The 12553-nt window shown below is 40.4% G+C and overlaps 1 protein-coding gene across 1 annotated transcript in view; it reads left to right on the top strand.

The window, feature by feature from the left end:
* The window catches only part of PTPRR (protein tyrosine phosphatase, receptor type, R), a 76012-nt gene that overhangs the window by 32056 nt on the left and 31403 nt on the right, over nucleotides 1-12553 (top strand). The window contains exon 5 of the mRNA XM_009710126.1: nucleotides 8499-8685. Coding sequence (XP_009708428.1) covers nucleotides 8499-8685 — 187 coding nt within the window. The remainder of the gene's footprint in view (nucleotides 1-8498; nucleotides 8686-12553) is intronic.

Below are 12553 nucleotides of genomic sequence, written 5' to 3'. Positions count from 1 at the left end.
TCCCTACTCTTTTAATCCTTTTTTTTATATTCCTTGTAGCTTGGTTTAAATTACCGTGTGCATTAATCGGAGAGAGAACAGGTCACCCAGTATGTTTGTGCAGTGAGGCCTCCACTATGAAACAGAGCAATGCTGCAATGCAAGCAGATAATAGTAGCAATAAACAAGACTGCATTCAATTAAAGCTCTGCCATCTAAAGCCAATTAACCATAAATTAGTAAACATTTATTCAGCTCTTTGAAAAAACAGCTCAAATAAGCAGAACGAATTAGCATCTTCATTTATTTTTACTTCTGAACATTGAACTCAGTTTTCACTGTGCTGAAAACACATATATGTGAATATGTATCAGAAATAGAGCTTTATGTTACCGCTCAAATTTTATTGGAGAGAGAAGTTTGCGTGACAAAATGCAATTTGATTGTAGAAATAATCTACAGGAAAAGATGGGAGGTTGTATAAGCTTTGCATTTTTGAACAGTCAGTTCCCGTAGCTGAGCGGCGTAGCCTTATCGAGGGCAGAACAGGAGTGAATTGGCAGTACATTAGAAAGCATGATTAAAAGAGGGAGAGTTGAAACTACTCTCATGTCAGCTGTTTTCCTCTACAGGATATTGAGCCATTCCTGTCCTAACCAGATACTGATTGCTTAAAACTCAGTCCAGAAGTACTTGTCAAAACTGTTTCCTCAGTTCATTTTGACATGCTGAGCTGTGAGCAGATCCTGAGAATTGTGTGCAATTTAGTGCTGGAGGTATTGGCCTGCTCTCGCTCGTGGCTGTGGGAACAAAATCAGACCCTCTGGAGAGAACATGAAGTGCCTCCGCTTTCCAGAAAAAGCTATTTAAACTTTATAGCTGAGGCTCCTGATCCATTTCTGTGGGCTCGGAGAGGGCTGGAGGATGCTGCCAGGTGCAGCCAAGAGGTTTCTTGTAGCTAGGAAGCTGCAGAGGATTGGAAGTCTTGCCTCACAGCAGCCATATATCCCTCCTCTTCTCCTTTCAGTGGGCATACAGCCTGCTGTCATCACTTCCAGACCCCTTCCTCAGAGTGAGAGGCAGGAAGCATCAGTTTTTTCAAGTGATGAATAAGTGGGAAAAAAATAATAATGCAACACCAGAATACTATGAGGAGGGCAAGCATGAGCAGAAATGGCAGATGCTCTTTCCAAGACGCATAGGATCAGCATACTTCATCCTATTGCCTCCCTGATAGTCCTGAGCTAACATATCTTCCATCTATGGCTTTCTAATGATAGGTATTAGCGTCAGTGTTGTATCCAGATTACTCTCTCTGCTCTGTAAATGAGGTCCTCTGGTTGCTGACACTGGGACGCCCACACAAATGGCTACAGGATTCGTCTCAGGTGCAGGTGACTGTGAGGCAGAGTAGAAATACTATAAATATCAGTAATATTAACGATTGAATCGCTAAGCATGCTTGTGGAAACATCGGGCTAATATCGGCCTGTCTGTCCAGGATCTCCTCTGTGGAGAGGAATAATCAGATCGAGAGGAAGGTTAATCTGCGAGACAAATAAGGCTTTGGAAACGATGCCAGGAACCTATAGAAAAAAGAGGGATCCACCGTTCCTAGGCACAATAGGAGGTCAGCAGGTAACTTCTGGTACTTTAAGTAGCACTGGTATGTCAGGGGAGAGCAGGAGAGGGAGGAAGATCAAGTTTTGACCCCCTGCACACCCAAGTGCTGAAGGTGGAGCTCTGCTCTTGCGTTTTTCATTTTCATGTGTAGCAAAGTTACTGCAAAATGATCAAACATGAGCTGAGTGGAAAGGGTCCTTCGGGGTGTCGGGCTGTATCAGTTTAGACTGGCCATAATGCATATTGTCCTTTAATGCAAAGTCAATCAGTCATTTTATATTCATAGTTAACAGATTTTCTGTCAATATCAGTTTGTATTCCTCTGCTGTTTTTTTTAAGTAAATGCTTGATGTAAATAATGCTGAATCTTGAAATCAGTTGCAGAGTAATTTCCTTTAGAGAAGAGTACCTGTGACAATTGTTTGCAAAATTGCTTAAAGTAACTTTAGAAATGACATAGATTTAGGGAACCTTGGGTTTTAGTCCCATTCTTCTTTGGCTTTGTTACCTGGTTGATTGCAGCTTCGACTGCTTCAGTTTGGGTGTAATGTAGGTTTGGTTTGTTTAAAAGTGTCAATAACCCCAGGTCTGGGTGGGTTCCTAAAAGTTACAGCACTTGTTCCAGTGAAAACCAGTGGCAACCCAGAATTGTTAGTAAGCAAAGCAGAGATCATTTGGGACATTGAGTTATCATGACGGATCTGCCAAGCATAGCATCTATATAACAGTGCTTCATAGGGCACCTGGAGGTGTAAAAATAAAAAGTACATTATATGCAATAAGTACTGTGTGCAAATATTTATTTGTTAGGATGACATTCGCATAGTTACATAATGAATGTTTTATTCATTATTTTCTCAAACCAGTACTGATGATATTGATTGATCTTTGTTGAAAGTAAGAGTAAATAAGAGGATAATTACATTAATGGATATTGTGTATTATCGGAACTTGTGGGATTTTCCGTCAGAATATTCTCTAATATGTGCTGCTGCACAGCAGAAAAATGAAATTTATGAGCTCTGCATTTCCAAGAAAATAATGTAGACCTAGGAAGAAAATGAATCTTCTTTTTTCAAGTTTGGGTGGTCAATAATGGAGTTTTACCACATGCTTAGAAGACTTGTTTGAGGTAGTATGCTGGTGGTTAGAAAAAAACTGAGAGATTACCCCACCCATTAATGTAACCATACTCCCATTCAGCCCTACTTTCCCAAGACATCCAGTAATATAAGCAGTACAAGATGGTGATACATATTTCAGCCTAGCATGTGCAGAGCAAGAATCATATATAAGCATTTCTGAAAAATACATAAACTGTTCTTATGCTTGCTAGAAGCAACTATTTAACACTACCGTGAATGTTACTTTAAAATTTATCAAATCATATTTCACTTCAAATGAGATTCATCTCTTAACCTTCTGAGGACTGACTGTAATGAATATTATAAATCTGGATTTGTGAAGAAATGTCTCAGTCGTGTATTAGATGATCTGTGTTACTGTTTGCCCAAGGCTGAAAGAAAACGGCAGTATGTTCAGTCCTTTGCAAAGATTATTTTAACCCCTCTGTATTTCTGCTTTTCTACTTTTTCTTTTCTCAACACTGATTTTTCATGATGAAGTCAATGGGAGTTATGCAGCATCCTATTTTTATTTAGTTTATATCAAAAAATTGGATTAGTAACAACAACATTATGTCCTTTTCTGATTTTCTGGGCTTTTCACACCCCACCACACCTTTACATATCACATTTGTTCATCTACATGACCATGTTTTCCCTTAGCTATTTTGCTAAAAGTAGCAGGAAAGCTGAGAACTGTATTTTTTTCCATTGTCCTTTTTTACAGATTTTTTTGCTTTCCTTTGAATTACTCTAACGAAACATAAAACTAGATAGGCAGGTGAAGTCTGGCACCGGTAAGGTAGTAGGTGGTGGAAACCAGCTGCCTAATTGTGCTCTCCCAGCGCAATTGCAGCAGCGCAAACCCCACCTGAGTTCAGTGCATGCGCTGATGAGATGGACCAGCAAGGGAAGAGAATCAAGACCCATGCCTAGACCTAGTCTATGAGAAGTAGAGAAATAAAACGCACAGGGGAATCGTGGTGTTTTGCCTGTCATCCCTGCAGTAAAACCCCGGGAGAGGAGCCCTGCAGAGCATCCCCTGGTACAAGTGGCATTGGAGGACCCAAAGCAAACTCCCTCCCCAGCAGCTGCAGCCAGCGCTGCTCTTCCCACTAATTAACGGCTTCCTTCCACGGGCAGGGCTGACACAGCTCCCGCGTCGGCCATGCAGCAGCTCCGCGAAGGGACGAGGGCGCAGAAGGAAGCGCCGCCCGCCTCTGCAATGCCGGGGTCGGAGGGCAATGGCTCTTGGAGGGCAGCAGCCATCATCGCTGCTTCCAAATCCACTAGAGAGAGTGAAAAGCCCAGGACCGGGAATCTGGGCGTTGCATTTTTCAGGAGTGCTGAATAAACATGGGAATGTGTATTTAAAGAAATTACCCAGCTTAAATAAACAACTGGAAAAACATGTTGGGTAATTGGATTTTCATAATCACCACTATGGCTTAATTTTAGAGGCAGGGAAGACCTGGAAATGACCTCACTAATGATTAACAGGCTTTAGTAACCTGGTGTCCCTTCCAGGTGGACAGGTGGAGCTTCCTTTTGAGAGTTTTCAAACAAACATTGCATTAATCTTTTTTTTTTTTTTATCATGGTCTGTAATAAAATCTGCTTCTATAAATGTATTATTAAAAATACTCCAGTGGATTCTCATCAGTGGACTTGTTCCTATTACCCAACTGAAAAGAGGGTTGTAAGTATGTAGTAAGACTCCCCTCTGGGATACTAGACAATACACAGACACAAGTGGTTTCCTGATTGCACTTACTCACGTACCCAGTGCTGAGGTGGCTGTCCCAGCTGGTGGAACTTTGGAAGAGTTAGTCTCATGCTGATTTTAATGTAATGTTGTCACGAATGTTTACAATTCCTCAGATTCCTCACGTAATGCTCTTCCCCATCAAGACACAACCTCCAGGGGATGCTGGGGTAGGTGTATCGTAACAATATCTTCTCTAATTTGGCCCAGACTATTAATGTGAGGAACATAAATAATATAGAGTTATTTAGAACGTTAAAAAGGTTGTAATTATTCAGAAATAAGGGAAAACCCATGTGTATAGCTCCTTCTCTCTAATTTGAAGTGGCAAGGTACCTGTACGTAGTCAGGAAATAGATAATATATGTCTCTCTCTCCAAGAAAAATGAAGTGTCACTGGTCTGATTGTGATTTCTTTATTCAAAACCTGTTGGATAGTTACCAAAAATGGGCTTTGTTTTAGGTGGTACCTCCTTGCTTTGTGGCCAGACCCTCCAATAAGCTGGGAAAAGGTGGGCTCACTACCTCACCTCTTTTCACACAGGTAGTAAAAGAGAAGAGAAATCTTCCTTTCTGCTGTCTTGTACAGAAAGTGAAGAATCAGGGCAATATGCCCTGTTTTCAGCCCCGTTCCTCAGCGTGGTGTTGAATGCAATAAAGAAGTCTGCATGATTAGTGTTAATATTGGCAATAGTTAGTATTGCTAATGTAAACATTATTAAAATCTTTTTATTACCTGAAGCATACTTTTTCAAAAGTGTTCTTTGAGATGCCTCTTTTTATGGAAGAATTACCTTTAGAGCTGTTATCTATTGCGTACACTCTTACGGACTTTCTATAAAAGACCTCTGTCCTTCAGGTAATTATTTTCTGCCCTATATTCAGTTTTTATTCAATGTGTAGCTTTTAATGTGTTAAATATGCAGCTCAACACTATTTCTTCTTTCCAGAGTAAGTTATTTGATTCTCAACACCGGTATTCGTCAATAATCCCCATAAATGGTAAAAGCTGTAAATTATATTAAGTTATAATTAGATCAGGTATATTTTTTGTTGTTGTGAAAAAGGAAACAGCCTTTTTGCCAAGTCTGTCAGTTATAACAATGTAAAAGCCAAAGAAAATATTAACATTTTCACTGTACTTTGTTACTGAACAATGCGAATACTTTTCCTCTGTATTAGGAAATCTCAGTAAGCGCTCCCAGAAGTATGTCTAGGTCTAAATCACTACCCATTTGTCAACCAAAGGTGGCCTAAACAGTTTTGGAGAGGTTCATTGCACACCTCTTCTGCAGATTTCTGGGTTGTTTTCAAAAGATCGGATGTGCGATGTACACTCTCGGAGCCACCTGTTTGAGGGAACTGCCTTTTTCCGTGGAATAAATTGCTAGTCGTGCTCAGAAGAGGTGCTTTCACAAGAGGGTTTTTGTGAGAAAGCTGTCTAACAGGATGTTTTCCTTGAGAAGCGGCGTGGAGCTGGGGGCCTGCCTTCCCCCGTGGCTGGGGGCAGTCCCCGGGGAACTGGGATGGGGATGTGAGCCAGGACCCTGCCGCAGGGTCCAGCAGAGAACGACCACCACAGCCGGCTGGCGGGGTCCCCATCTCCCATGCTGTCAGGGCTCTGGATTTGGGTATGAGCACTGGTACCGCCGGCTGGGGCTTCGTGACGATGCATGGTGCGTAGTGAGCCACAGAGCACTACTAGTAGCCTACGCATGTATCAGTTACTAGTCATTTCTGCTCAGGATGCTACTTTGCTTCTGCCTACCCCTGAGCAAAATCAGCAGAACCATAGCCCACCTACTTCCCCCTGCCAACAGAAATTGTCCCCAGCTACCCAGGGAGGCAGCCAGCTGCCTGCGGCCGCCTCGGCTCCCTCTTGCCTCTCCCACCTCTCCTTCTGCCGCTGACTCACTGTTCCCATCTGCGGCCCTGGGCAGCAGAGCTCTTGCTATCGCCCACCCATCACCTGAGCTGAAAGAGGCTCACGGACACTACGGCACAATGCGGGGTTCACCGATTCTACCAGGTGGTCTTGTCTCTTGGGCATTGTTGCGTTGTTTTTTGCTAAGTAACAGGTGAGTGACTGAAGTCATTTCTACTTTTATAGACTGACATGGTAGAAACAGTTTAATTTAAAATATAAATACTGAAGGATCAGCTGATGTGTATAAGAGGAAGGGAAGTGCATCAAAGTTGTGTCAGAACAAAAAAAAAGGGTTGTGTTCATGTGGTTACAAACAAACAAGTAAGCAATAAACCCTAAGACTACTTATTTAGGTGGCAGAAAAAGGTCAGAAAACAGAATAGCAACACCAGCACTAAGTAAGGAGTCACAGTGTCTGGAAAGACAAGTACTTTGCTCAAGTATGTGTGCATACAAATACCTGTGGGCCAGTAAAAAGCAAGTATTAACACAGACAACTTTTGCTGCAGACTGGAGGAAAGCATTCCCCCAATATTAATAGCCCTTGACTCACAGATACCGTCTGATGATGTCAGTATGATATATATGATAATATGTGGTATTACTGTAACAGGGACAGTTGTATCTTAACATCCCAGTGCCCAGAGGGGTGTGCGGTGGCACTGGCCCAGCGGGAGTTCTCCTGCCGATCCGAAATGCACCCAGCCACGCAGAGTTCTAGCAGGGAAACTGGAGTCACCGAATAACGGATTAACCAGTAAATGGTTAGTCACTGGCATACGTGATCTTTAAAATGGGCAAGGTGTAGAGTTGTGTTCTGATCTGACAGGGTGACTATTAGGAGAGGCTTGAGACAGAGATCTTAAGTTGTGGTTGTGTATATCTGAGCATGGTGGAGCAACTAAGGGCTTAAAGCACTCCCCTGTAAGCCTGCAGTAACAGAGAGATGATAATGGGCAGAGGTAGGAGCAAAACTTGCATTGTCATAGCTCTATATGTGCATAGCTGCTTGGTAAATGTTAGAGACCTTTACACCGCGCTGAGCATCTGTAGCCCAGTTCAGATGGCTGAATCTTACAGTCTTACAGTACTGATTGCTGATTAGTAAACACAAAAACTTTGATTAATGCCTGCAAATGTGTCTTTAGTCATCACAATTCACAGAGCATGGATTTATTGCAATCAATATGCCTAAAGTTAAGGGTTGAGTAGGTAACATTTGATTGATGGGTTGAAACTATGAAAAAAGGACAGTTTTATTAAGTGTTGTTTGGAGAAAGTGACAAAAAGAGTAGGGCTCGTACCAAGCACACAGAAGTGTGCTTTATTTGTATTTTCACGGCTCAAAGGTGTTGTTGAATCGAACTTTATTTTCCTGTAGAAATGTGAAATGTAGATGAATTTGATTGTCCTGCAAGAGATGTTTGGCCTTTCCAAATAACCCCTCTAAGTCTGTGACCATTCCTCCTCCTGGGAAGCAGCTCATTTATTGTGGTTTATTGCCTCTCCCTTCTCTCCCACCTGACATGAGACATTGTCTACTCTCTTGGTAGACATGATGTTTGCACTGCCTTTCCACTTATTTCTGCTGATTTTATCACTTTTTCCCCCTCCATTCTGTATATTTAATTTGAGTAGATCCTGAAACATATAGCTCACATAACTGTGAATTTCTTTCCAGGTTGTTATATGTATCACTTAGAAATATGTCCCTTTTTTTTTTTCTGTGAAACATTTCTGCCTTACTAAGATATCACTTTCACATTTGACATCCATAACCATCAAGTAGCATGTAGGGAGCAGTTTCTGCTTCTAAGAATAATCCACATAGTTGCTCCCTAGCACACTGTTCTTGCAGCATTGGTTGTTAGATTTAAGAGGTAGGATGATAGGTAAGATCTTGGTTTTCTAGCCACCCAGTGCTTCCAGTGAAACCAGTCTCACCATCTTTCCATACCTAAGTCTCCCGGTGACTATACAGAAAGTCAGGGTGCATAAATAACTCGGGATCAGCTGCAAAAGTATGGGACTCACAGTAACACAGACCTGATATAACTGTTTTAATTATTTTCTAACGCAGACGAGGATCCAATGTCTCACTGACTTTGGATATGAGCAGTTTGGGAAGTGTTGAACCTTTCGTCACTGTGCCAACCCCACGAGAAAAAGTAGCAATGGAATACCTGCAGTCAGCCGGCCGCATCCTGACACGGCAGCAGCTTCGAGACGCAGTTGCATGTTCTCATTTACTTCAAACAGAATTCATGGTGAGTTTAACAACAAGCTTTAAATGAGGATTTTTTACATAATTGGCACAACAGAAACTATGGGGAAAAAATAATTGGGCAACACTTTAATGTCAAGGTACAAATCATTTCCGAAGGGCAGATTAGATAGTTTCAAGGTGGTGTTTTATGTTTATGCACTAAAGACAGATAAGTTAGTTATATCCACGGATAATACAGATTCATCTCGGTTTGAAGTCCCATTCATAGATGGGATAAATGTTGTATTAGAGCTACAGTACAAACAGCCAGGACTGTAACACTGTGACAGTTTCAAAGAGATCATAAAGGCCATGATGACAGAAAACACAGTAATAATTGGAGATTTTATGTATTCCCGTGTAAACATCGCTATGTTTTTAGTCGCTGTGACTTTCTGGAGCAGACAGGGACACCTACAGTCAGGCAGTCCGAAATATCTCTAACAAGCACTCCATACAGCAAGCCTGATATACTCAAGACCAAAAAACTGAAGTGTCCTACTAGTGTATTTAATATTAAAAAGGGTGAGAATCTAAAATAAAGACAGTGGCCAGGTATAAACAAGTAAGAGCAGAAAAACTCAGTGAGGGAAAATACATTATTATTATTATGTATTACTTTAAGAAGACCTGAAAAAGACTGATGTTGCAAAACAGCCAGATGAAAGAGGCTATCAGAAATAAAGAGATTCTCTATACAAAGGAAATAGAACAGAGCATAAACTGAAGCCACTTGAAAGTGAAAGCTGAATAAGGCAGGCCAAAAAGGGTTTTGAATTTAAAAAAAAATCATAACTTCATTTTTAAATAAATTAAAAGCACAAAGCTTACCAAAGATGCTCTTAAGTCATCTGGAAAGAGAATAAGTAGTAAGGTGGTGAAGTTTGATGGTGACACTGAATTACCAAGGGTTGTAAAATTAAAAATAGACTTCAGAGAAATTACAGAAGGATTTAATGATGGTGATGAGGCAGAGGAAAGTCAGGATTGATAAATAAAATGTTATGCATTTGGGAGAAAATAGTTTTGTATACTTTGATGGGTTCTGAAATACAAAGCTAAAAAACTTGGGAAAAAGAACTAGAGAATAATATAGAAAACACCTTTATGGCATTGGAAAAATCTATATTGCATTCACAACTGCATGCTGCTCTGATCTCTCTATCTCGAAGCACATACAGAAGTATGGCGAACATAATCCCAGCTTCCGTATCAGGACATACAGAATAGACAAGGACTCTTCTGCCTAGAAAAGAGACTGAGAGAGGCTTTAACAGAAGCCTATAAAATTATGATAGCAAGCAGAAGGTGAATATGGCATGATGATTCATGGTTTTTCATGCTAAAGGAACAGTATCAGGTGACCAGTGCAATACAAGGAAAAGCTTGTCCCTTTCTATGAGTTCATAGAGTTCATCATTCCCTCAGATGCCTTGCTACCATCTGCTGTCAGAGGGTACCAGAGAGGAGGGACCTACTACACAACCCAACCTTAGCCTAACTTTTTTAGCTTTTACAACTCATTAGCAAACTAAACTAAACAAGCAAAGCTTTTAAAAGCTGGTTTAATAGCTCAGATTTAATAAATAGAGCCACACAGAAATGTGTATCCTAACAAGGCATGTAAGAGCAGGAAGACCTGTACAACTCCTTGAGAATAGTACAGGTCTAGCAAAGACATACAAACAATTCAGTTCTTGTTAAACACGCCAGAGCACGTGATCCCTCAGGTTTCATTTTGTTTCCAATCTGTGCATGTAAGTCAATAGAATGGATGATGAGTGCCATCATACTCTAGAAATAGTTTTTCATTATGAATAATTGCATCCTACAAAGCAGTCCTTTTATTCACCTTTAAAAAGCCAGGGTTTATAGTAAAAGTAATTTGCTTAAGATAAGTAAATCCCTCAGTTGTTTTACCAAAAATTGGTCAGACAGTGTACATGGAAAAAATTCTAAGTACTCGACATACTTTTATCACCAGTTATGCCGTTGGTTCTCTGCCATTCTGCTGCTTAGGCAGAAAAGCTAGAAAAAATAACTTCATCGTGCTTAAACCCCCCAAGTTAGGAGGCAGTTTGTACCGATAACTCGGCACCTCAGTAGAATCCTATTTACCCAAACCCTCTCACACAGCACCCATGCACGACTTTGGGGCAATAGAAACTCACATTTTATTTGCCCCTCAGAGGGGCACAGCATGACTTTGGCCCTTCAGTGTTTCCACAGAATTTTATTGAAAAGATCATGACTTGTCTAATCCATTTTTAAACCATTTTTAAAAATGTATTTTAAGATGAAGCTGTTGAATGATACCGGTTTAATATCTTCCTTGCTACAGATAATAGCTTTCGTAGGAACTTGAGGCATGCAAAGAACGCAATATATAACCCTCACTCGTTCTGCTCACTCAGTTTGTTTCAACTAGCTAAAGAAATACAGTAAGACAGTCTTCTTAGGATTAAAATTAATAGTTCCCATGAAAACCTTCTAAGTGTGCAAAAAGTGGAGAAATGTTCAAAGTTTTCAGTGGAAAACTGAAACATGAGCAGTTTCAGGTTATTTTTAGTTCTTTAATTAACGTTTAATGTTTTGATTAACAGTTAAGGGGGCGTTAACTTTATTTTTTTATTGTAAAAAATGATAAATTACCATCAAAATATTTTTCCATAATATTTACTAAGAAAAAAAGAGCTATTTTCCTTTTTTTTAATGCTGACAAAAAGGTTGGCTACTTTTACTTGGGAGAATATACCTGATTTGCAAGGAGGAAGAAACATAAATTGCCCAGCATATACTTTTTTAGGAGGCTGAGCTGCTACTATTCAAAAGACAGAATGTCTGAAGTTGGTGACAGAACAGAAAAATTCATTATTCCCCAAGTACTGGAATGTCAGAAAATACGGTCCTGCATGGGAAAGTGCCAGATTGTTATATCTATAAAATTTGGTTCTCATAAAAATGGAGGGATGGGTATAATGAATACCTGTCTGAATTTTCCTAAATTTTGCCACATTTTCTTGAATGCTTTCAGAGACCCAAATTGTATCTCTTCAAGTGTACGAACAGCTGTAGCACTTCAAGGCTAATGTAAGCCAGAATAGCTGTTGTTAGAAGAGTATCACCCAGAGAGGTGAAGTAGCCCATGAACAAAGGCATATATGCATACGCATCTATAATTGCATGCATGCAACTGAGCACATGAACATGTGCAGCTTATACATTATTTGCCGTTATTTAATTATATATAATATCTATATATGTTTAATAAAACAAATTGGTATATATTGCCTATATAGCTACAGACTTTGTATGCTAATTTGCACATTCATGCAATTTGCAGTCTGCTGGGCTTATTTTCCCCCATGTTAGCAGGAACGTTATCCCCATAATATCCTGATTTTTTTTTTTTTTTCTGGAATAATCTTTTGCTTTCCACAGCCAGTTTCAGAATAAGTGACTTGTCTGTGGCTGTGATCCACGATGTACTGTCAGATTTCTGTCTGTGCCCTTGGCCCCACAAGTACTTACTACTGGGAGGAGCCCACTGACTAGAAAGTGTTTACAGGATGTAAGTGATTAATATTATTAATTTACCTTGTTGGCTCAGAGAAATGCGTTTCTGTTTTCGAGTCAGTAGCATTTCTGCCACTGTCAGTAACTCACCAAGTGATGAACTAATTTAAAAGTTCATCAGGGATCAAGAGGGAGACAGCGGGGCGGCTGGAAGAGCCCCGCTGACCACCATCTCCTGTTGGGCAGGCAGAAGACCCTTCCTCACCCATCTTTTTCCAGCCTCTGCAGATGACAGACATAGATCACATTAAACACAGGCTTAAGATATAGCTCTCCCTCAGTTGGTATGTAGT

The sequence above is a fragment of the Cariama cristata genome, unplaced genomic scaffold (assembly GCF_000690535.1).
Source record: "Cariama cristata isolate BGI_N322 unplaced genomic scaffold, ASM69053v1 scaffold191, whole genome shotgun sequence".
NCBI lineage: Eukaryota > Metazoa > Chordata > Aves > Cariamiformes > Cariamidae > Cariama > Cariama cristata.
Note: the sequence above shows the minus strand (reverse complement) of the source record. Positions and strands in the feature narration are given on the sequence as shown.